We start from the raw sequence: 25328 nt of genomic DNA, 5'->3' as shown, positions 1-25328 counted from the left end.
TCTTCAGCTGTAGCTGGGAAGGGTAAACCATCTCTGAAGTTGATGTCAGAGCTGGGAAAACCCTGCCATGATTCAGAAATGATTTTGTGTTGTCCCAACGAGGACATCTTGCTAGGGAAACACCCAGCACCACAGACAGGTTACACTGTCCCTTGTTCTTGTTTCCTTTCTCCCTCTGCAACAGCCTTTCCACACTTGCATGAATTCCAACTCTTCCATTGCAGCAGTAAAAATTCAACTTCTTAAAAACATTATGAGCCTGTCTCAGGTCTCTCTCTTGGCCATCATGCCCTTTAGCTAATACTGGGAATTCCTCACCATCTATTACAGTTCTGCTGCTAAAAAAGGATGACTTCCAACCCTAAAAACCTCTTTGCTGGGAAAAGCTAATTCTTTGGCAGAGAGTTTGAGGCCACCAGTGTTCACAGGCAGAGAAGACTCAATTTAATACCACCAGCAATGGGCTCAGCTCCCATTGCCTCTTTTCTCTCACCACCAGATAACAGGACTCTTGCACTACACTCAGGATGCTGCTGATGCCAGAGTCCTCACCCACTCAAACACACCCCACCTTGCAGTCGTTGCACAGTTTTATTTCATTTAAAATCCGCTGTGTTAAATATTTTTGTTACAAGTTCTGTGTAGGGGGTAAGAGTAATAGACTCTGCAGGCACTAGCAACCCCCTCACCCCTCAATTCACGTGTGCGCTATCGGATTCAGAACTGCCCCCCTCCCCCCAAACCAGCACCCGTGGGCTGGGATGTACATTTCAGTGAAAGGCCTGGCCCCCCAGCTGGGTGTGGGCTGGGAGCACGCAGGAAGCCAGCAGTCACACCCAGTGAGCTGTGTGCCAAGGACAGCAGCTGGGGGCTGGTTCTCACCCCCCTGTCGGGCATGTAATGGTGAAAGGGCTGTCCCCAGGAACAGTGCTGCCTCCACAGAGGTCACGGGCTCTGCCCACCCCAACAAGAACATTCACACCACCGTGACTGGGCTGGTGAGAGACAATCGCCAAGGGAAAGTAGGGGAGTTGCCACCCTGTGTTACTGTCTGTGGAGGGAGTGTAACCAGGGCACTGCCAGAAGCATGACACCTACCTCAAGCCCTGCTCTGACCAAAACTTTTCCTGCAAGTGGCCTCGGGGTCAGACCCTTGCAAGGCTGATGAGTGTGAAATATTTTCAAGCAAAACATGGACAGGACAGTAGCCTTTCCTGTCCTCTCCCTCCCAGGAACCTCAGTGCTAGGCAGTAAAGCTGAACCTGCCATGGAGGGGCAGGGAAGGGTACCCTAGCACAGCAGCAGCAAGCAGTTTCCAGTGGTATAGGACAAGCTAGAGGTGAGAGTTTGGTGCTGTGAGGGAGAGGATGCCACACAGATGGCTCTGGAAAGGCAATGCCATTCAGTGGTTGGCCCACTGCACGGCAAGTTCTCGTGAGATAGTAAACCTTCATTAAACAAAATAGGAAAGGAGGTAGGAGCTATTCCCGTAATTCCCTTTGGAACAGCTCCAATCACAGCGGAGGGAGAAAGACTGGAATGACCCCTGCCAGTTCCTGAATGCCCTGCATCGTCCCTGCTGGTGCTGCCCTGTCCTGGGTGGGTTGTGTGGGGGTGTGGCTGCCCTACAGGTCGAGCAGCAGCACGCGGGGATCCTCCACCGCTGCCTTGATCTTGCGCAGGAAGGTGACGGCCTCTCTGCCGTCGATGAGCCGGTGATCGTAGGTCAGCGCCACGTACATCATCGGCCGCACCTCGATCTGGGCAGGGACAGGGTTAGTGAGCTCAGTGCTCCTGCCTGCATGCTCCCCTCCTGTGAACTCAGGGAAGACCTGGCTTTTTCCCACCCCAGATCCTGTGTTCAGGCCCTCCTGGATTTGTCCTGCATGGCAAAATTATCTACCCACCCACCCAGGATGGGTCCATGCCACATATGAGATAAGGGCTCTTCCTGGAACCGCTCCCTATCACAAAGGCTACAAGCTCCTCCTTCCCACACCTAAGATTATAACCAGTTTGCCCACTCACAGATAGGACAAAGTCCCCTGCACAGCTCAGGCATGTACCAGGGCCAGCAAAGGTGCCCTATACCCATTAGTCTCTGCTCCTTCTTCACACTGAAGTGTTTCAGAAGTGACACCAACCCCTTAGAAAAAGGTCCTCAGTCTGCTGAGCCCTGTCCTTTGTTCCCTAAAACCTCCTGTGCAGGTCCACCTACCTTGCCTCCCACAGCCACAGGCCTGTCAAAGATGGCATGCATGCCTAAGATGGCAGACTGGGGTGGGTTAATGATAGGTGTTCCAAAGAGTGACCCAAAAACCCCACCATTGCTGATTGTGAAAGTGCCACCATCCATGTCTTCAATGGCCAGTTCATTCTTCCGTGCCTAGAAGTAAAAATAAGGTCTTAGAAAGCCACACAGACCACACAGAGCAAACAACGAGGGTTTGGACATCCACTCTTTCCAGGAATACTGATTGCAAGAGCTTTGCTTATTGATTTGTTCAGCTGAAAACCAACACAAATTGCTCAAAAATGCATCCTGTCTTTAGAGTGAGCATCTAGTGGCTTTGGGGAAGGATTCTCTCGCCTTTGCTTCCAACTCCTGCTTTTGCAGGAGACAGACACAGGGACTTCTACCCCAGGGCAGTTCAGCCTTGGCCTCTGAAGACAAAGGTGAAGATACACCATGTCCCTAATGTAGACTGCAGTCTTCTGGATGGGCAACAAGTAGAGCTGTCCTAGAAGGCAAAGGCACAGCCAGCCATGTAACTGGATCACTCCCCACAGCACAACTCAGTGTGTTAGAGGTCAGAGATGATGACACAGAGACCAAATCAATACATGCCAATCCAGCATTTCCAGTTCCTTCCATTCCTCCCAACCCTCTTCAGAAAAATTTCCTTACCTTTTCCCCCAACTCGTAGATAGCACGCTCTATGTCAGCAAAGTTCATGTTTTCTACATTCCTAACCACAGGGACCACCAGACCCTGGGGAGAAGCAAAGTCCATGAATAGCAAATTCAGTGCAGCAACACACAGATAGCTGTCATGCAGCAGGAATCTGGACACAGCCCCAGAGAGCTCCTGCCTCCTCCTTGGCCCACAGCAGCTGGTTGGCAGAGCTGCCTCACACCCTGGTAGCCTGACAGGAAACCTGGCATGACACACATCAAAGGCTGACACCTTAAATTGAGCAATCATCTTTGCCTTTGCTAGCCTATCTCATAAATCAACCAGGTCTGTCTGGAGCCAGCTCCACATTGATAAATTCCCAGGTAAGGCACTGGTAGATTTCAGCTGGCACCTCTTTCTCTCACCTCTTTTTGCTGGGCCTCCCCTAGACTTCGGGAGAAGACAGTGACAGAACTTCAGTCCTTGTCAAACCTCTGCTTCATAGCAGAACCTTCTAATCAAGAAGGTAATTGACTAATTCAACATCTGTAACTCCATCCCATACTCTCCCTGGACAGAAACATCTCTGTGGAACAGCACAGCAAAGTTAGCCAGAGGACAGGACGTTCAGAGCTTTTACTGCCTATGTCATGGATTCATGACAACAAAGGGGTTCCCTAACCTGGCCCTACTCATTAACAACTGAGATCTACATTGACCCAGTTACCAGATCTCTTATTAAGATGAATGTAGTGGTAGAATATTCTCGGTCCTCCACCTTCCCTCAAAACCCATCTCAGCAGTCCATAATGCAGCAGGTGTCTCATTTACAGAATCAGTCTTATCAGTTAATTTCTGCTGCAGCAGAGCACAAAGCTGAGCTGACTCAAAGTATATGATCATCCCATATGAAAGGCTGCAGGAAGCATGGACAAAGCTCCAAGGTACCTACCCGGGGAGTTGCTACAGCAACACTGATGTCCACATAGTCCCTGTACACAATCTCTTTGGTCGTGTCATCAATCACTAGAAAGAGAAAAATCTTGTGTTACATATGCAGAAACTAAGATCAAAGGTTTGACTAGCTAAAAAATCATAACAACTTGCTCACATCTAGCTTAAACATAACTCCAGAGAAGAATGATTCCTTGCTGTACCTGTGGGAGAGGCACCAGGACAGACAGAAAGAAAACAGTCCACACTGCTCAGTCCTCCTCAGTTATTTTCCCCTTGGTTATTCTGTTCTTCTGTTTCAGCAAGCACCTCTGACATGCCCAGGAACTGCACTGCGCCTACAGGAGTCACCTGTACACAACCAGCAGGCTCTGCCCTCTGCAGGCTGCATATGCACGGCCCCAGCCTCACCCCTGGTCACCCCTTCTTAATCGAGCCCCTCTTGGCAAGCTGACCTCTACCTATGTAAGTGGCTTTAGCAAAATCAGCAGCAGCATGCAGGACTGTCCCCATGCTTTCTGTGCATTTGACTTGCTTCTCCAAGCTACTACTCCTGCCATGGACTTGGCCATTGCCTTTACCCCATTTTGCAATGGTCCCTAGATATGCAAGTCACCAGCAAGGGTCACCACTCACCTGCATTCACAACAGGCTGGTCCTGCAGAGCAAAGGCTGCAGCTTTCACAAAAGCTGACATGAAACCTAGCTTCAGGTTGTGCTTTTTCAGAAAGGTATCCTTGTGTACAGCTCTCATCTCCCGGATGTTGCTGTGAAACACACAGTAACGCTGGTAAACCGGGAGTCCAAGAAAACACCATTCCCTCTGAGTAACAGATTTCAGGGCCAGCCCCAAGGATGCAAATCTGCACCACCAAATAGGAGACCTCCAGTCTGCTGCAAAAGCCTTCACATGTGACATAAACATGGATCTAAGGTTCCTGCCAAAGGATCAAACAGAAACTGGTCCTGGACCACGAGCTCCACAGCCAGGGTAAACCTGCAAGGCCCACACTGCCAAGAACAGAAGTAAGGTGTGGCATGGTATATTTCCTGCTTAGGCCTGATGCTGCCACCTATTCTCTGGAGACAACAGTGCTCATACCAGTGTGGCACCACAGACAGCAAATGCAGGTGTGGCTGGACTGGCACAGAAGGGTGAAAAACCAGAATTTGGCAAAAGCAGTAAACATGCAGGAAGTAAAATCAAAGTGATCAAAGGAAAAGACCTCAACCACTCTGCAAATTCAGCACCAGACAGCACAACACCACTTTTGTACTCAACTCTCTGGCTTTAGGAGTTGACCGAACATTAAAGGAATTTTCCCAGGAGCTTATGGTAGTGGGTGCCAGTCCACCCATAGCTCTTGACCAGACAAATCACGTTTTCCCACTGTTTCTATTAATCAAAATTGAGGCCATTTACAAAACATCAACCAAGCTGTGGCAAAAAGCTCTGCCTATTCTAGCCTAACATCAGATGCTGTGGAATTGCATAGTTCATCCCTTCCCCCTTCAGAAACCTTCAGTCTTTGAAGAGACATTTTCACCAAGGAGCAGGATTTTCCATGGTTTAGAGTGTTTGTTTTCCTGTGTCTAACCTTGTTTAGAGTTAGGATTACGACCCAAAGACATTAGTGCCTCCCAAGACACAAGGGCTGCAGCCATGAGAATACAACCTGCTATGGAACTGCCTCATTAAGGCCTCCTCCTTTCAGACACTGACCCCCGTGGGAAGCAAGAGGCCCCAGCATAGGTCTTCACAAATCAACTTCACAGTAATCAATCCAAACCACATTACCAGATGCAATGAGAGCCCCAGGCTGGCGTAAAGCGACACCTCAATGAGCCTCTGAGAGGAGATAAAGCTGCAGCACTTCCCTCCAATCAAGATTATTTTGCCAGCCTTATTGTTCTGAGACCCAAATATTTACATGTTTTCTCTTAAGGAGTAGCATAGGATTTCACAAGGCAATTTGATTTGAGCACAATTTCCCCTTAATGCACTGTAACATAAGCTGCCCACCCTCCAAAGACATTAGTGTGCTCACTCCATGCAAGCACTTGAGTCAGGAGCCCCCCACCTGCTTGAGAGGATGGGGAAGGGTGCTGGTCTGTCTCTAGAAAGCTGTACCATCTGACAGCAAAGGCCTTAGGCCTAAGCAATGCCCACCTGAAAGGCTGATGAGCCCTGGAGAACCAACTCACTGCAAGTTAAACACCTCCAAAAGCAGTAACCTAGTGGAGTGGCAGAAAGCAGATGCTATATCTTGCTGTCTTCTAACAGCCACTATATGCAAGTGATACTAGCCCCTTCTGGTCTTCTGCTCAACATTTACCTGTCTTCTAACAAAAAGCCCACAGAAGAGGAATCAGAAACTACCCCTATTACAAGTAGCAGGTGACTCCCAAGGAACAGGCCATTAGGAAGCTCTGTAGCCCCTCATACCACAACACCAATGTGGTTCTGAAGAAGCTGCACAGACTGTGTGGTACATACCTAAGAAAGAGGGCCCAAAAGACTTGCTGCCAATCTCTCCAAAGAAAACCTGCAAGGTTTTGACTGCTATTTAAAGATTACTGCCTTAATCTGTTTCTACTCATAAAGGGAAAAAGAGGTTTACTCCTCACCTCATATCAATCTCATTGAAAGTGGTCAGCATGGCACAAGTATTCTGAGCCTCTTTCAGCCGCTGAGCAATACGCTGACGCATCCTATTCATTTTCACCTGCAAATTAAAAAGGTATAAGCAGAAGTTGCCTAAAGCTCATCTAAGGGCAAAATGCACAAGAAACTCAAAAGGCTCTCCTCCTCTTGCCATCTGATTGACTAGATGCCAAGGGCCAAGGTTTTCACTCTAAGTCAGGAGACAATAGGCTGAGGAGTTTATTTCACTGCTCAGCTCAACACACAGTTCACTTGAAAAGCAGTGCTGAAATGCATCACAGTACAGCTACTTCTGATCTCTGCATTCCTCAACACCTCCAAGCATGCATAGGTGTCCATGTGGCTAACGTGAGAAGGGCAAGACTGCTAAGAAAGCAGGTTGCTCAACCATGCTCTCTTAAGAATGCACAAGGCAGTTTCAGCAGCCTCAACCCTTTGCTGAGGGCTTGTGGACAAACCAAGCAGATCACACTGAGTCCTTCTGTCCCGAGTCAGCAGAGCTCAAGACAAAACTTTTGCCTAGAAAAGACCCATGCCAGATAGGTCCAGGCTCTTTCTCCACACCACCTGTAAGCAGTTCCTGCATGTAGAGAATTTTCCCACCTGTCACAGCCCTACTGAGCTGGGTGTGTACAGGTGGATATGGACACATCCGGCAAGCTCCAGCCAGAATAGATTATCACCTAGCAACAGAAGTGCTGGCAAGGTCCCTGCTCCCACAGCTTACCCTATGCTCTGATCTGGCACCTTTGGTGGGCACTGCCTCCCCAGGAGGGGCTGCCGCTGGGGCTGCAGCCGGCTTCACAGCAGACACTGAGGGGAAAAAACACATCAGTCAAAAACAGAAGCCAGGTAGAAAAAGCCCTGAGATAGAAAGTGTATTTGAGCTCCTTGCTTAAGTGACACAGCATGGAAGCAGCCTTGAATTAGGCTGGGAAGGTGCTAGGCATAGTTGAGCAGTCCAGTCTGGAGCAAGCAGGGTCGTACTGCAGGAGGCCTTCACCACAAATGCCTCTGTTTGATGTCTTTAACCTTATACACTGTCCCCCAAAGCAGAGAGACTCGAGAACAGGAACAAATGGCTGTTGCCTCACCTGGTTTGCTGTCGATGGGCTGAGTTGACACAGGCGGCACTGGTGGCATTGTAGTGGGAATCGGTGCTGCAGCAGGGGGAGGAGCAGGTGCAGCTGCAGGTTCAGGGGCTGCAGGAGGAGGAGGGGCTGCTGCTGGTTTAGCCTTGGCAGGAGCAGCTGAAAGACAAGGAAGAACCATGGTAAGGGCACCAGCTTCCACTGGCAGAGATCTGTGAGTCCAACCAACCTAACAAAAGTAAACCCTCAGGCAGAGTGCCTTCATGTTCTCAGCACTACTGAGCTGACAGAAATCACCAAAAGAGAAAGCGATTGTGAAAGTGTTTTACTCATCAACATCCTTGACCTCCTCGCTGGAGGAGGCTGGATGCTACAGAGAAGAGGGCACAGAAGGGAGTTAGGGGAATTCTCAACTATTTATAGCTAACAGTTTAGTCTCCTCCAGAGGGAACAAAAGATAAGATCCCCCTCAGAAGGACTAAAATTATGCTTTTCTAATGGACAACAGAATAGGAGTATTTTCTCAGGATCCCTCTACAATGCTTTGCTAAATGCTAAAAGGCATTTTATTCTAAATGCTTAAATCTTCAGAAAAAACCTGGTGGAAGCACAAGGCCTATGCAAGTTACACATGCCTGACTTACCTCCAGTTTTCCTGAGTTTGAATAGAGGTGTCCCCCCTTCCACTTTGCCACCATCGGGTACCAGAAGGGCTTCAATCACACCAGCTGCTGGGGCTGGAACTTGCACTGATGTCTGAAAAAAAAGAAAGTCAGTGAAATTCTCCCAAACATCAGTTGGAGACCAAGTGCCCAAGAGAAGATGCCAGTATGTGCAGATACACATTGCAATTTGGCACAGACAGCAGCTGTGTCTCACATTATTTGCACCAGTTTTCACACCCTCCACCAGGATTTTGTGCCAATAGTTAGAAGCTTTAGGAGATGCTGGCAGTGTAATGTATAGCCTGATTTCCAGGGTACAGTCAAGAACTGACCCACTGCCAGCATCTTCCTGACGGCAAAGCTGAAAACAGAACTCAGCAGAGAATTCAGCAAGAACTTCAAGGCTTAACAGTCCTTTCAGGAGTGGATGAATGTAAAGCCTAAATTTTAAACTATCTGAAGACAACCTATGGCTGGCAGATTTCTCCTTTGTTTAAGCACAAACCGGTTTCAAAACTCAAAGCACTCAAATCAGAGGAGAAGTAAAATTACAGCTCCAATAAACAACACCACCAGTGATGATTAATCAAATGGATGAATAAGGGTTATCAAGAATTCTCACTTAAGGCACAGCAAGTTTTATACTAGGTGAGAAAAGCTTTTCTCCATGAAGAGAGCAGGAGACACAGTCAGGGCCCTGCAGGCTCTAGGAGCTCTTAGCAGGAGAGAAGCCATACAGGGTACCTGCTACAGAACTAGAAAAAGTTTTGGTCCAGGAACTCCTACCTTGTCTGTTTCAATCTCACACACCACTTCATCTTCCGCCACTGTGTCTCCAACAGCTGAATGACAGATATGAAGACCACTGTGAGGAGGGAGGTGTGCTCTGGCCTCCCCTCTTTACCCACAGCAGTTTCCCACACTAACCCATAACTTCTTCATCCCACTTCTCCACAACTTCTAAAGAAAAGACTAGCTCAAGCAATCTACTGCACAGTTAAGAGTCTGATTCCAGCTTAGACATCTCCCTTCATCCAACATTACCCCGACAGAGAGGTGATGAGGCAGTAACTGCAATTCTTAACCCCTTAGGAGAGCTGCAATTAAATGCCTCATTTGTCACAGACTGAAAGGCACAGAGCAGGATGTCAGCCAGTGAACTGTAATGCATCCCCAAGATGTCCAACACAGCAGTAACAGCGATGAGAATTTCAGGCAATTGCTTACCTTTCTCCCACCTGACATCTCCTTCTGTGACTGACTCTGCAAAGGCTGGTGTGTTCACCGTAACCACGTCATCCCCTGTGAGAGAGACAAACAGACTTGACTGCTTTCAGAGCTAAAAATTTATGGTACTGCTTCATTCTTGTCATCACGACTCTGCTAAAGGGGGTAGGCTGTCCGTCTCCTTTCTTCAACATTGATCAACATTTAATCACCCGAGAAATTCATATCTGACCGAAAGCCACATTGTGACTGGAATCCAGACAAAATCTTTAGGGCCCTGGGGATATAAACCCTGAGTCATCCATGCAGGCAGGACAGCAGTGAGCCTTGACCAAGGATGGAAGGTAGCTGCTGGCAGGACAGCAAGAGGTAGCAAAAGAAGCATCACGCTGATTCCTGCCTTCTTACTTACTATGTACCGCAGTGGTTCTGAAGTAGCGGACAGTGAAGACACTGGAGCTATTTACTCTGCAGAAAGAGAGAAAAGTATGAACACAGCAGAACATTCCTCTGCAGGCTGCCAGCACCAAGCTCAAGTACAGAATTTACACTTGCTTAACTGATGTGAAAGGCTGCTCAGCTGTTCTGATGTATTTGGTGCAAAGGACTCCTATTTACTATTCAAGCTGCAACAATCCAGCCAGAAAGGAAGCATTACATCCTACCATCACTTCTGCTCTCAGAAACTCAGTGAGAACTGACACTTATGGAATTTCCATTTAGACAGACAACCCAACAGAACCCTCATAGTTTAAATACTGATTAAAGGGTGACCTGGCCAGCCCATACAATGCCCAAGACTAGTGCAGCAACAATTTTTTTGTTAAACCTCCAGATTAGGACTGTCATCTCTACAGAAGTTGTTAGATTGCTCCAAAATAAAAGAAAAGCACCATAAATTGCCTATGGCAATGCATCCAAAAACTAGCTATTTCTCTCCACCATGTTTCTTCACAGGGAGCTGGCAATCCCAATCCTAAGGATGATTTTTATATCTACTGACATCATATTTTCAAAACTGAAAAGAACGTGCTTTAGCATTTCCTCTAGCAAGGGCTACTTTGAACAAACAAAGGATTTCAAAGTATTTCAGGCTTTTATGCATGTACTCTTAAGGTTATTTCCCCAAATACATTTTTATAAGACCACCTCATTAGTGCAAACCCTGACATATGAACAACAGTGCTGTGAATGACCCCACTTCTCCCAAGAGAAGATCTACCAGGAGACCATCATAGAGCAAACAACACCTCTAGTCAGATAATCAGAGTAGAAATCCATTTATCGCTGGTTTCCTCACTCCTGTCCCTTCCCTGTCCCAGTACCTGGTTGCAGACAGAGCTTGTTTTCAGTTCCCAACCTGCAAAACCTAGATTTTTTTTTAGGGCTAACTCCATACTGCTACAATGTGCACAACGATTTCATGACAGCCAACCATATTCTGTTCCTCAGACCTCAAATCTTATCATGGCTAGAGCAAGAGCAACCCCAGTCTCCCCACATGACAGTTTTCCTGTGGATACTTACATAAGCTTCCTGCTGTTTGTGTAAGCCAGTCCTTGGCTCCCAGACACACCTGTGAATGAGAAAGGAGTTATATTATCCAGTTGTCCAACCCTCAAGTATCCTCATCAGATAAAAGAAAGCAGAGGACACTGTTGCCCACCCTGAAAGAAGTTTGGGACCAAATGGGGAATATATCCATGCTGAGACACGTCAGTGCCATCAAACCTGCCCAGAGCTTGCCAAGAACAGTGGTTTTGTCTTCATCTAGATTTATAGGGATGGGGAAAACAGTTATAGCTTGACAACAAAGATAATAATGATAACATTGAAATGGGAAAACGAAGCAGAGCATTCAGAGCAAAATCAGGAAAGAGCTATGAGGAACCACCTCCAGAACTGCTGAGTATCCACACCCATATGAAGTATGGAGCAAGGTATCAGCTCTGCAAGAGGCACCCCAGAAAGTCTCGCAGCCCCAGAGACAGCTAAGGAGGAAAAAAAGACTGAAAAGAGAGTGTGGGGCAGAGAATTGAGCTACCATCATCCCTCTTCTCTGCTCACTCCCTGTCCAGAGAAAATTAGTTTCCAAAACTCACAATAGGGAAATATTTGCACAGCTTCCCAGTTTCACATACCCCACTGTCCCCTTCCCACACTGCTTGTATGCCCTGACACTGCATTTTTTATTATGAGCTGGACTCCTGTCCTTTGTCACAGGGCACTGGGCAGTCTTCCAGACTGATCTTAAAGAGAGTCAGCGTAGTAACTGGAGGACATAATTATCTCAAATTACACAATGCCAGAGGGAAGAACCATTTCCTCACTTGATTTTTTAAAAAAGCAGCACAATCTCTACAGCACAGCTAGAAAAAAACAGAGCTCTAAGGAAAAACAGTTTAAGCATCGAAGTGGAGTTCACAGGCACACCAGATCTGACATGTCACTTAATATTCATCCATTATTTTCAAGGGAGCTTTTTAGAGAGCTAGGGCTCTGCAACAGCATGTGCTTTGAGCACTGCAATGCCTGAAATACACTGTGCTGCTGCTGTGAAACCTTCACCAGAGCCAAATGGATCAGGCAGCATGTACCTCAGGCAAGGGAGGCACTCCCATGGAAACTTAGCTCATTCCATTGCTTCTTCACTACAGACTGACAGAAACAAACCCCAATCAGACCTATCACCAACCTCCATCATCAGCTCTGTTCTTTCTAGGTAAAGTGTAAGACTCACCAGACAGAGGGGATCTTGCCAGAGTACAGTTCCCCTGTCAGAGAGAAAAGGATGTATCAGTATTGCAAGAAGACAAACCCATCCTAGAAGGACTTTGTTTTTTCCCTGAGATCTGAATCAGACACAGGATCCACCATTCCCATGCTCCAGTCTGCAGGCATGCCACTTTCCCACAGTGTGCTAGAGCAGGAGAATACCTATGCCCTTCTTTATCCTTTGTCTCCTCCCAGGGTGCTTTATAATGCAGTGATGTTAAATTTGGTGCTTGCATCTTCCAGTTCTTGGTCCAGAAGTTTTGACCTTCTCATGCACTTTCCTCTTTAAGAAGGAACAGATTTCCAATAGAATTTGCTATGAATGAGAAGATAAAGGATACCTACTGGATATGATGATAAAACATCCCATGATGTTTACTCCTACAGTCATGAATGCAGCATCTAGGGGTTTTAAAATTTTTTTCTAAAGCTACGGAGCCTTTGAACTCCCGAAGACCAGAAGACCAGAATTCCTCTCGGTGGCAAAATTTCTACTGCTGTCAGTTAGTCAGGAATTCCACATTCTTTGATGTTTCACTTCATACCTGTGTTGATGTTTCACTTCATACCTGTGTAATCATTGACTGCATTCCTAGCTCAGCTTAACAGAGCTCAAAAGTAGAACACATTTCAAAATATTCAATTTCAAAAAATTCAATTACTTCCCTCTACTGTTATTACATATTTCTCTCACATCAAACCTGCAGGATTGGAGAAGATAAGAACTCTTTAAAAGCAATTGGAAAATAGCACTGTAGCCATGATGGAAATGCACTTTACTGACTTAGAATGACCAGCAACTCAAGGGCTCAAAGCACCCTTATCCAACAGCTAAGTTAAAAGTTAGATTTCCTTCACACCTTCAGGATCTGAAGTTTGCATACAAGCCCTGATTTCAGCTTCAGCAAAGCAAGCAGGATGGGATATAACTGACCTTAAATATCAAAATAATTTGAGGAGCTGTGTGGCAAGACAACAGAGACCAAAGACCAGCAATATACTTAAGCTTGGCACACCATCTACAGGACTGACTGCTGCAGCATACAAAAACAGATTCAATGAACACTTTGTATCAAAACTAAGAGGCCTGGAATCAAGCCCTTGGTAGTTTAATTATCCAAGTTTATAAATGGATTTTACTTGTTGGATATTAACGCAGAGACAACTCAATGATCAATGGGCAATTCAACAGGGTTATAATTAGCTGTGCTGAGGATGCAGGCAGCCAGTCTGACTTACTGCTAAGCTCCAGCACAACACCATGCAGCCACCCTGCTTGCCACTTCACTGCAGGGATCAGTGATCCTGAACCAACAGTGCTGCAAAACCAGCTTGTGGCAGGGCCTGCTGAGCCCCTGCCCCAAGTCAGGCTGGGTAAGGGAAAGCAGGAAGCACTGTGCAGACTTGGTAGAGTCATCTTGAATGCTACAATGCCTAATCTTGGTGCAGCACTGACCCTGCTAATTCAGATCTGGTTTGTGTAAAGCCAGCTCTAAGCCGGGATCAGCAAGACAAACTCCAGTTTAACTCCACTGGGTCAGCTCTCTAGAGCACCACAATCCTCAGCACTATGTATTGATCATATTTTTCCCACTTTCTGTAGTGTCCCAGATAGCATGGAGTCAATCACAAATTGAGTATCAAGCAACCTGAGTTCCCCTTTATCCATTAATGTTTCCCTGGGTGCTTTAAGTGGTTAAAGTCATTCCTTGCATGCCAGACAATAAATTGTTAAGAAAGGAACAGCCTCAGACTGATGCAAAACCAGACAATTCTATTTGCTCAGGACCAGCAAACGTGGAGTGAAAACAAAAATAAAAGTTTAGAAGGTCTGTCCTAAAAGTAATCACTGTGAGAAAACATCTGCAGCTCTCTTCCACCAGTGGTGTCAAGTCTGTGTTCTACAACTGCAGCAAAATTAAGGAAAAAAAATGGTATCACTCTACCCTTTGCCTTTAAGATTAAGAAATTAGGGTAAGAGTTTAATGCGATGAGGAAACCAGTAATAAAAGATACTGTGATTTCTCTGGCTTACATTCTGCAGAACTGCTGTGTGTCTGTATCTTAACCACAGTACCTCAGATGAACACGCAGCTTCAGGAGACACTGGACAGGGCTGCTTCCTGTTCCCTTTTGCCCCTGAAGGAATCCTTCTGATTGCACCTCTTCCTGGATCACTTGGCTAAATTTGCCCTCTGCCTTCTATTAGAGCTTTTTCAGCGAGAATGGAAATGTTTCAGTTTTGCCACGTGGCATTAGCACTTTGGGTCAGTTTAAAAAGACAGCCTTCATTTGGGGAAAAAAAGTCTTGGTCTAATTAGCCAGTGACTCATGTACCAAGTGATTAATATTTCCCTCTCATTTCACATGACTTCTCAGAATTGTTTTTATAACCGTTATTATGTCAAAGTGACCCTGGCATGCGCTGCCCAGGCCACACACCTTTCAAGGAGCCATCACCTTCCAGCAGGTCACTACACACTGAAATAAAGGATGGAATACATCAGCTACAGCAACAGCCTGTATACCAACAGTAGGGACCAGGTCAGGCAAGGAATCTGATGAACTTGACAGTACAGCTCATTTCAACAGAGGCACACCAGAAGGCCAGTGCTGTGCAGCTCCAACAACAGGCACAGCAGCAATTGGTTCTCCAGCCATGGCTTCTTGAGAGCAAAGCAGCTGCTGCTTCGACAAGGATGAGCACAAAGCCCTGCTACACACAAAAACCCCACTGCATGGCTTTCATGGGTATCAAAACATTATATACAGCACCGGAGGGCAGATGCTGAGATGGGATGGAGATAACAATGCTGAGTGGTGGATACTGTTACTAACAGGCTCAGAACTCTTCCAGCATGAGGGGAGGATCAAACAGGGAAGAAGAAGTTCTTTACCAACTCCTGCCCAGATAAACAGAAGAATTTGATTCTCAAAGCATTTTACACAGCTCCTGATCAAATCTATCTTTTCCAGACTAGCTTTTCTCTGGACTTTTTCACGTAGCCTTCAAGGTCTGCCTACCCCTGCCCTGACTCTTACGTGCTACAGGCTATTGATGCACATTCATGGTTTCTACTTGATATGAATTCAGGACCTCTTCTTTTACAGTCAGTCAAAACCCAGTCAACCTTTCCTCATCCTCAGTGACTCCACTCTTCTCCAATTCAATCCTCCACTTCTGATTTTGTACATGTCTACTGTGCTCACATCTGCCATCAGAGGTTTGCCAAGTCCTGGAATTTCTTTCCATCTCTCCAAAAAGCCTGCATTACATCATAATCAGAATTTACTTCCTATATCACTGTTCAAATGGAGATCAAACTACTACTATAACTCTTCTAGTACATCTAACAGGTTAACTAGCATTCATCCTAAAACCTCCTGATTTTCAGACTAGTTTTGTAAAAGGCTTGAATATTCCACCTGACTTCTTTCTGTTCTTTATAATTACACAGCACCACTGAGAGCTGACAAAGGTCAAATATCACTAAAATGCCACTTTAATAAGCTTGTGTAAACTGCATTATAATCAATTTGTCTCTACATTTCAAACTGTATCTTATACAGGTATCAACAACAGGTAAGTTGTTCATAACACAGTTTTACGTGTATACGCACACATTTATAACACAAAGGTGTCTTTATATTACGATCGGTTGTCAACACTTGCTCGCCTACATTTGCAGGATGTCTAAAATCAAGACTCATGCTCAAAGGCTCCAGCTGGTCAGGGGAAGAGAAGCGATCCTTCCCATCCCGAGGGTATGCACACATATGTGTGTGCACATGGAGCTGGGCATGTTTGCTGTTCAAACGGAAGATGTGTGCGGCAGGACACAGGACCCAGCTGGCCAAGGGCAGCCCCAGGGTTAAGCAGCTCCCGGCTCTGTCAGCCCCCGCTGCAGCCAGCAGAGGTTACCACCCTTTCCAGCGGTTCAATGACTGCCCTGAGAACCGAGCACAGAATTTACACAACAAACCGCACACCGGTTTGTGGCCGATCCTGCACCGGGCGCACCCCGGCCGGGGGGGTCTCTGCCAGCGCAGGCCGGTGGCTGCCAGCAGCGAGGGCCCCGAACGCGACAGCCACTGACAGGCGGGGACGGCAGAGCCCGAGAGCGGCGGCGCTCGGAAGCCCTTCCCGCGGGTCAGCCCTGCCCGGTGCCGGGCGCCGCCGCCCTTCCCGCGGGTCAGCCCGGCCCGGTGCCGGGCGCCACCGCCCTTCCCGCGGGGCCGGGCCTGGCAGCGGGGCAGCGGCAGCCGCGGGGAAGGGGCAGCGCCGCGCTCACCGCGGCCCCTGCTGCGGAACAGCCTCGCCGCCCCTTCCCGTGCCCGGCCCCGCCGTGTCCCCGGGGCGGCGGTGCCCAGCGCCAGGCAGCAGGGGACGCGTCCCGGTGCCCTTGGCGCCGCCGACCTCGCCCGCCCGGCCGCCGCCCTCCCTCGCTGCCCCGCTCCCCGCGGCCGGTGCCCGCGGGCCGTACCTGTCGGAGGGCGCGCAGCGAGCGGCCCAGCGCGCGGCCGAGGCAGCGGGACCGCCACAGCGGCACCATCGCGGCGGCGGCGGCGGCGGCGGCGGGAGGGGCCGCAGGGCGGACACCGGAACCAGGCCCGGCGCGAGGCGGAAGCGCGGGGGGCTGGACCAAGCGCCCAGAGCGGGGGGAGCAGCCGGGGCGGGACCATCGCGGCGGGGCCGGGCTGTGGGGCCGGGCCGGGCCGGGCCGGGCCGGGCTGCGGGGCTGTGGGGCTGTGGGGCTGCGGGGCAGGGCCGGGCTGCGGGGCCGGGCCGGGCCGGGCCGGGCCGGGCTGCGGGGCCGGGCTGTGGAACAGGGCCGGACTGTGGGGCACGGCCGGGCTGCGGGGCAGGGCCAGGCGGGACGGGGCCTGCTCATAATATTGCTGTGTGTTACCATATACGTAATAATATAGGTATTAACACATCCTTTATAATATATGTGATATTGAATACTATTACTTATAGATGACATACATATATCTCTGTATTACATATACTTATATAAACACGTATGCGTACATATAGATGTTATTATACGTAATGGCATATATATATGTGTAATAAATAACCCCGTGCATTACGAAGAGTGCCGTTTCATGACGCTGTGCTCTGAAGCAGCCCTGGGTCGCTGCAGGGCAGCTGTGGCCGTGTTTTCCCTGCTCACCTTGGCAAACCGCGGCGCTGAGCCGGTGTGTGGTGACATTGCCGCAGGCATCACCCCGTGGGATGCTGCATGGTTAGAATGACCTCATTAGGTCATTCATCATGGCAAACAGGAAAATGAGCCCACAAGTAAGCCCTGTTCTTCAGCTGCACTCTGTATGTTGAAAACATTTGAGAATTCCCCAGCTAGCTTCTGTTTTCTGACTGCTTCCAGGCAGGGAACCACAGGTGGAGGAAAACCCAAGGAACCTATTTACAGATTCTGAGAATCAGCTCAGGATAGTTACAAAGGGCTGTCTGGCAGCCAGGCATCTCTCAAGGAGCCAAGTCTGGATTATGCACATGCGCTTAATTTAGCCACTGCTTAATAATACATGAATGGTTAACTGCAAGCTTCAAAATATGAGATCATTTTCAAAGGAAAGAGGTTGAATAAAAATCAACAGGGGATAGTCTCCGAGGCTTTGAGGATGAGCTGACTGCTCTAATAAAAGGTAACTGAGCCAGAAAGGCTCTCTGCCAGGGATTTCTCTGTGATCTGTCTTTCGAAGACAGATCTTGTTGTTGTTCTTGCCTTGAACAGTATTGACCACCTGATGTCAACTGCCTTTAACCACAGCCTCCTGCCTCCCCAGTGAATACACCAGGCATTGCCATGCTCAGTTAGCCTGTGGAAGCACAGTAGATGAAGCCCCAGGAGTGGCATGCATGGCTAGGCTTTGCCCACCCACCCACAGCTCCTGCATGAGGAGAAGTGTCTGAAAACCACTGGTGTGCTGCTGGGGCAGGTGGGTTTGTCCTGGAGCTGGGGCGAGGATGTGCTCAACTGGGAGCGATGCCAGCTCTGCTGATGCTGTCTGTAAAGCACCCTGTGACAAACAAGGGACTCTGTGCTGCTGCTTCTCCTGTGTTGTCCCATTTTTTGCCCATGTCCTATGCTGTAGACCTCCAGGACAGCCAAATTGCCTCCGTGCCTGCATGGTGTGGGATGTGGGAAATACCTGGCCACCTTCCATGGAAGATGGGTAGCTGGTGGGATCTGGGCCAGCTCCTTCCTTGCCTGTGGCACGGCTTGTCAGCCTGCTGTATTTGCATTGTCTCACCAACATTTCACTATCCTGGGTCCTGAATGGGGCTTCCGGCCAAATTCCAGGCCAAAATTGCTCCTCTGGGCCTCTGCCCACCTGGGCAGCCAGCAGCTCGGCACCTGATAGCCCTTGCCTGTCTGGTTCCAGGGGCTACGACTGCGGCACACAGCAGGGAAGGTGGCCGGACGCTGGTGTTGGACCTGACCTCCTGGCTGTCCATCTGCATATTCAGAAGTCGTTTCCAGCTGGTTGGCTGCCTCCGGCCTCCCCACTCCCTCTTTAAAGGCCCTGAGCGCGGCGGGAGGACGCGCCGGCACTGCCTCTGTGGCTCCCGGCGCTCCCGGGGCTGCCCTCGGGCACCGCGCTCCCCGCGCTCCCGGGGCTCCCGGAGCTGCCCTCGGGCACCGCGCCTCCCGCGCTCCCGGGGCTGCCTTTGGGCACCGCGCTCCCCGCGCTCCGGGGCTCCCGGAGCTGCCTTCGGGCACCGCGCTCCCCGCGCTCCCGGGGCTGCCCTCGGGCACCGCGCTCCCCGCGCTCCCGGGGCTGCCCTCGGGCACCGCGCTCCCGGGGCTGCCCGCGGCTCGGCTCGGGCACCGGTGCCCCCGGCCAGAGCCATGCGGTGGCCGGGGAAGGCTCTGCGGGGAATTGCCGTCAGGAGGGACAGCCCGCCGCTCCGTGCACGGCTGTCCCACCGAGGAGCACCCAGGGAGCCCACGAGGGGCGGCTTCAATTTTGGAGAAGGCACACTGCCCTCGTCTTCTGAGCATCTTCGTTCCGTTCCCTTTTCTTCAGGTAGGAGGAGTCTCGGCTGCTTTTTAGTGTTCTGGAGGGTGGCACTAGTGAAAGCTGCCAGTAAGAGTGGGAACCAAAGCACGCACCCGCTAACTTCGTGGGGAAAGAGCTGCATCAGCAGGAGGAGTTTGCTTAGGGCAGCACCTGCTGGTCCGGCGGTGCCGGGGATGCTGCGAGGGGGAGCCAGGGCCACCCACACCAGGCTGCCGTGGCCTGGGACAGGAGGCTCTGCTCCCTCCCTCCAAATCTCCAGAAGAAAGACCGTGATGCTGAAAATCTCAAGCAGGTGGAGGTCACCTTGCCAGCTCTGAGTTGATCTGTTTAAAAGGGATGTATCACAGGTTCCAGGGGACTGGGAAACCTGAGCCCAGGGGACAGGCAAGCTCCTGACTGACCCTGCTGTTGAGCACAGCAGATGAGAGAAATTGTGAGCAAGTGTCAAAGTAAGGTGTTTCTGTAGAAAAACAGTGAGGTTACAGGACCACACCACTGAGGAAGGATTAAGGCTGGATGGAATCTGTGACTGCAGTGTGTTTGCTGTGTGACTGTGCTGGGTGCAGAGGGCAGGCTGAGAGGCAGCTGCAGGCAATGGTCAAGCTTGTAACACAAGGGCAAGGCAGGATGGTGAGAGCTGCTGGCACCCCACCCTTGTGCTGGCTGAGGATAAACTGAGCAGTTTGAAAGGCCCTACACCAGACTCTTAGGAAAATGAAACCCTAATGGTGTGGATGGGTGGGGAGGCAACACAGATCAACATGTGGTGTCAGATAACCCAGAAAATACTTGGTTTGTCAAGACTATGGCTCTGCAAAAGGTAGAGTCTCCCAGGCACCTGCCTAGAATTCAGGGTGTTTGAAGAAAGGCAACCTGCTAAAAACCCCTGAGAAGAAACCCATTTTCTACACTGCCTGGAGGACTTGAGCTGGAGCAGCTACAGGGACAGGAGACTGATGGTGTTGAAAATGATCAGGTATTTCTGGGAACAGCAAAAGAATCTCAGACTTTAAAAGGTGTCCGGAAAAGACAAGAGCTGTCCTAATTTAGCTGTGCAAAGCTGCTGCTAATTAATGTGGATAAGGAAGAAACATCCCTCAGGGATGGTTACTGTGTAATCGCCTAGGATACAATGTTTTACACTTTTGCAAAGCTGTGCAAGGGGGGAATGAGCGGAGGGGGTGAATCCCTGCTTGGAGCCAGCATGACAATTTTAAGCCTGAGGCTGCTGGCTCAGTATTTTTTCTCTTCCCTGATAATCCCCATCCTCATTTATTTTATTCAGTGTTTTGCCAAGCCCTTAGGAACCCCATGTTGCATTAGCCTGAACATCTCGATGCATCTTGCTCACAGCAGGTCACACTGCACTTTTACCCTCTCTGTGCCCTCCTCCACCAGGCTCTTTGTGCTGGCCCAGCCCCAGGTGCTGCCACCCTTCCCCGAGCCCTGGGGGCTCTGTGGGGGTGTTGGGGCCAGCAGAGCTGGCAGCACCCATGGCCTAGCTGGCTGTGTCAATACCTTCACCAGGGACGCAGCTGCTCCTCTGCACTCTGCCAGCACCCAGGAGCACCAAACCCACCCTTTGCCCAGGTGTACGTGGCAAAGGGCTCTGCCTGCTGCTCCCTGCCCTCACAGCAGAGTCCACAAGCCCAGAGGGCAGTCTCCCCAAATGCCTCTGGTGCAGATGCAGCTGGTGATGTGGGAAGTTTGTGCTGCCAGGCACTGCCGGGCCCAAAGCAGGTTGTGAAAAATGCCAATCACTTGTTTTTAAAATTTTAAAAGTTTAATAGTAATAAAATGGTTATAAAAATAGTAATACAATTAGAGTAATAATAATTTGGACAATTTGGATTAGGACAATATGAGACAATAGAAACAAAGAGTTCTGGACATCCAGGTACCTTTTTCTGGGCAGCATAAGCCCAAAAAAGGACCCTCGTTAACAAAGGATTAACCCTTAAAAACAATAACCTGTTGCATATTCATACACTTCATACATGATGCATAAATTCCATTCAAATACAGGATTCTGTCTGGTCATTGTAAATTTCTTCCTCTGAATCCTAACAGTGCCTTCGAGGTGGGAAGAAGATCATTTCTTCTGATAAGAGGGCAATAAATTCTTCTTCTCTGAAAGATTCAGGTGTCTTGTGGCTGCTATCGTGCTGCGAGTCCTTTCTTTAAAAAAAGTATCCTACATAGCATAATTTCTATTCTAACATTTTTTTCATAACCTAAAACTATATTTAACACACTACTTAAAAGAATTAATACAGCATTACTTTCTAACACAACACATATAATATTAATTTTAATATTTGTGAAAAGCCATTAATAAAATATGCATTTTTCACAAGGTGAAATGTACTCTGGGCACGATGAATGCCTGGCTGGTAGGTGGGTGGTGGGGTGGTGCCCAGGGCATTGCTGCTGTCGTGTGACATCTGGCAGTCTGCTCACAGGTTTTGCAGTGCCTGGAGGTTTCTGTCTGAGTCATTCCCTGGTGAAATAGCTTTTGCAGGGGAGCAGGGATGCCATAGATATCTGGGAGAAAAAAAAAATCTCTGGCCCTGTGCTTGGAAAACTGCTCTGTATGAGGTCTTCTTTCTTGCTCTTTCTCCAGTTCCACAGCACTAGCAGGCTGAAACATCAAACATCTGGAAGCCTGCCAGTCTGTCCAGGCAGGAAGAAGATACGATGGACAGCAGGACTGGCTTTGAGCGGGATAGAGACCGTGCCACTTCAGGGCATGGCCAGGGGCTGAAATTGGAGCCCTGTTTCCAGACTAACTCTCTCTTGCCTTCCCCCAGTGCATCCCTGATTCCACAGCTCCTCAGCCACACAATGGTTGGCAGGAACATGGATCCCACCATTCTTTTCCCTTCCTCTCAGGCAGTGGCCCTGCCTCATGACTACAAATGTGGTGCATGTCCTGGAGAAGAAGCACAAGCCCTGGCTTTCCCCAGGACCCGTGTCCCAGCTCCCCTGCCCTGTGCTGGTGGTGGGGATGAGCTCTCCAACCAGCACCCACGGGAGCAGCTCTGTGACCAGCACCTACGAGCCAAGCGGGCCAGGGTGGAGAGCATCATCCAGGGCATGAGCCTCCCACCAACCCCGCAGGCATCTGACACGAGCCTGGAGGCAGCTTTTGGCCATGAGAGGGAAAGGGGTGGGGAAATGCCCCAGGAGAGCAGGAGGAAGCCAAGAGTGCCCCAGCAGGGCATGGGGGCAGCTGGAAGAGTGGCTCCCACAGGGGGCAGCTCCCATGCCAAGGGCTGCCAGCAGCTGAAAGAGCAGCTCTGCTTCTTAGAGCAGCAGCTGAGGTGGCTTCAGGAGAAGTTCTACCAAGTCTGTGACTCTGAGGATGCTGCCCAAACACAGGAAGATTCAGAGAAAGTGCAGCCACTGCCTGGAAAGCCTGAAGACAGACTGAACAAGGACAGTGCCACTGCCACCAGCAACCCATGCCGAGTGCCTCTCAGGAGGAGTGTCCTGGAGGCGTGTGGGCTGGAGGAGGCTGAGGACAGAGGTGACACAGGTGGCCTGCCCTCGTCAGTGAGGGTACTCTCACAGGCACTGAAGCACGAGCTGTCTGTGGTGACATGCCAGGTAGTGGACTCTGTCCTGAAGACTCTCTGGCCAAAGGCAGACAGCCACATCCAGAAGCAGCTCCACAGCCTTCCAATGCTGGGGTCAGATGCCAGGAGAGAGTATTCTGCTGGTAGGAAATGCAGAAAGCCACTTGCTAAGCCATCTGCCATGAATGCACCAGGCTCCCTGGGCTCACCCCAGGCTGAGGCCCTGACAGGAGCTTTGGGGAAGAGCCTGGGTTCTTATGCTGCCTCCTTCAGCTCAAAGGGGGTCAGAAAATCCTCTCGGGTACCCAGCATGGGTTATTCCCTGGGCTCAGCCACGCCTGTCCAGCACAGCCAGCTGCTGAGCCAGCTGTTGGGCTATGGCCAGCACAGCCCCTGGGGCAGCGACTCTTGTGAGAGCCCATCTGCTCTGGAGAGGGGTTGTCCAGAGCCCCTCAAGCTGTCCTGGGGATCTGTTAAACTGAGGTCATCGATTGCGAGACAGCAGCAGCACCATCCCCTGCCCCTGAGCCCTGCCAGCATGGAGAGCCTGGCACTGCTGCCAGCTGGCAGGGATGGCCATGGTGAGCTGCCAGCTGCAAATGATGGAACACCCTTTGCCTCGACCCACATATCCTTTGGGGGCAGCTAGAGGTCCCTGGGGAATGTGGTCCCCTTGTCCTCTGGAGCCCTGTCCTCAGCTTGGCACTGCCCCTGCTGGTCGCCACAGGGCCAAGGTCCCTGCTGCTCCATAGGGGCTAAACAGGTGTGGGCAGGAAAGGAGCCCTAAGCCACGGAGGGGCACTGCCACTCCTCAGGGTTGGCTAGATGCTGTAGCATAGCTGTGGGTACAAGCCAGGAGCTACCAAGCCTCCTCTTGGGCTGTACTGGGGGTCCTGTCATCTTAAACCATGAGCAGGAGTCTCATAGAAATTCTGGCTCTCACAAGACTGTGAAGTGCTGTGGGGAGCATTAGCTTCCTCAGGGATTCTCAAGGAAAAAACCAGAGGCTGTCCAGCCAAGGATGAACCCCCTCTGCCCCCCTTACAGGCCATGAGTGGCTATTGAGGGCACTGGGCATGGTGTGTCAGGGGTGGTGCTCAGGGACATGCCGAGCTCGGGATTGGCTACGTGCAGGCTTTCCTTGACCCCAGGGCAGATACAGGAGGCGCTGACCCCCGGGCACCTGAAGAAGGCCAAGCTGATGTTTTTCTTCACCCGCTACCCCAGCTCCACTCTGCTGAAGACCTACTTCCTTGACGTGCAGGTAAAAGAGCAGCAGCCAGAACTGCTGCTGGGCAGGGCTCCCATGTGGTGTGGCACCTAGCCTGCCTCCCTGGGAACCATGAGGAAAGGGCTGCTCTTGTGTCCCCCTATCCTGCTGGCAGGAGATGGGGGACAGCACCCATTTATTTCAGCATGGGCTGCCCAGGAGCAGGTGCACAGGGTGGTGGCAGACATGGGCTCTGTCTCACTCTGTGCAATCGAGTTATTCAGATTAAAGCACCCCATGAATGTGCCTTCGCACTGCAGGGCAGCTGGGATCCGAATCTCAGTGCGGAGAACACCTGGGACACGCAGATGTCATTGCCCCAACTTGGGGCAGGGCTGGGTTTGGGCCAGTCCAGCAGCGCCTGGCTGGGTGTGCAGGGGCTCGTGGGGAGGGAGGATCCAAGCTGGCCTAACACCATCCTCTGGCTGTCCTCCCACCAGTTCAGCCGCTGCATCACCTCCCAGCTCATCAAGTGGTTCAGCAACTTCCGTGAGTTTTACTACATCCAGGTGGAGAAGTTTGCCCGGCAGGCCCTGCTGGAGGGTGTTGTGGATGCTTGCACTCTCCAGGTCTCCCGGGACTCAGAGCTCTTCCGTGCCCTCAACATGCACTACAACAAGGGGAATGATTTTGAGGTGAGGAGGGGGATGGGGGAAAGGGGGTGGTGGTGTTTGTGGGGGTCAGGAGGCACCATGACATGGTGGTGTCACTGGCTGATGCCTGTCTTGCTGCAGGTGCCAGGGCGCTTCCTGGAGGTGGCCAGCCTGACACTACAGGAGTTCTTCAGTGCCGTCAGGGCAGGCAAGGATGCTGACCCCTCCTGGAAGAAACCCATTTACAAAATCATTTCCAAACTGGACAGTGACATCCCAGAAGGGTTCAAAGCTGCTGGCTGCTCTCAGGAACTGCTCCACAGCTGAGTCTCTGTGAAAGCAGCCCTGGGTTGTGTGTGCAGCCACCATGTGCACCTCATGGGCACTCTGTACAGTACCTGTTTTTTGGGGTATTCTCTCTCTGAGAGCCATGCACTCTCTGTAAGACAGCTCCTTAGGCGAGGCCTATCACTTGCCTCATGTGCTGGGATTTTATGCTGCATTGCATATGCTGCATTATGTGCATTTTATTCTGCTGCTCAGAACTGGTGAGGACCACCA

The 25328-nt window shown here is 50.3% G+C and overlaps 2 protein-coding genes across 2 annotated transcripts; one reads left to right on the top strand and one right to left on the bottom strand.

The window, feature by feature from the left end:
* Nucleotides 1-572: 572 nt before the first annotated feature.
* Nucleotides 573-16861, bottom strand: DLST (dihydrolipoamide S-succinyltransferase). Its single transcript, XM_036383602.2, has 15 exons — nucleotides 16758-16861; nucleotides 12239-12272; nucleotides 11026-11074; nucleotides 9911-9966; nucleotides 9499-9573; nucleotides 9058-9113; nucleotides 8251-8362; nucleotides 7610-7765; nucleotides 7243-7328; nucleotides 6479-6576; nucleotides 4487-4617; nucleotides 3849-3922; nucleotides 2909-2992; nucleotides 2219-2386; nucleotides 573-1760 (listed from the first exon to the last, which is right to left on the bottom strand). Exons 1-15 carry the CDS (start codon nucleotides 16824-16826, stop codon nucleotides 1626-1628), a joined length of 1383 nt encoding a protein of 460 aa, XP_036239495.1. The 5' UTR covers nucleotides 16827-16861; the 3' UTR covers nucleotides 573-1625.
* A 524-nt stretch (nucleotides 16862-17385) lies between these two features.
* Nucleotides 17386-25094, top strand: PROX2 (prospero homeobox 2). The gene is given in 7 exon segments (XM_054515225.1): nucleotides 17386-17525; nucleotides 21747-21906; nucleotides 21908-21986; nucleotides 21989-23532; nucleotides 24061-24168; nucleotides 24615-24809; nucleotides 24909-25094. Coding segments are annotated over 7 exon segments (2412 nt in total).
* Nucleotides 25095-25328: the final 234 nt, after the last annotated feature.

The sequence above is a fragment of the Molothrus ater genome, chromosome 6, assembly GCF_012460135.2.
Source record: "Molothrus ater isolate BHLD 08-10-18 breed brown headed cowbird chromosome 6, BPBGC_Mater_1.1, whole genome shotgun sequence".
NCBI classification, from domain to species: Eukaryota; Metazoa; Chordata; class Aves; order Passeriformes; family Icteridae; genus Molothrus; species Molothrus ater.
The sequence above is the reverse complement of the archived record's forward strand: the minus strand, read 5'-3'. Positions and strand labels throughout refer to the sequence as shown.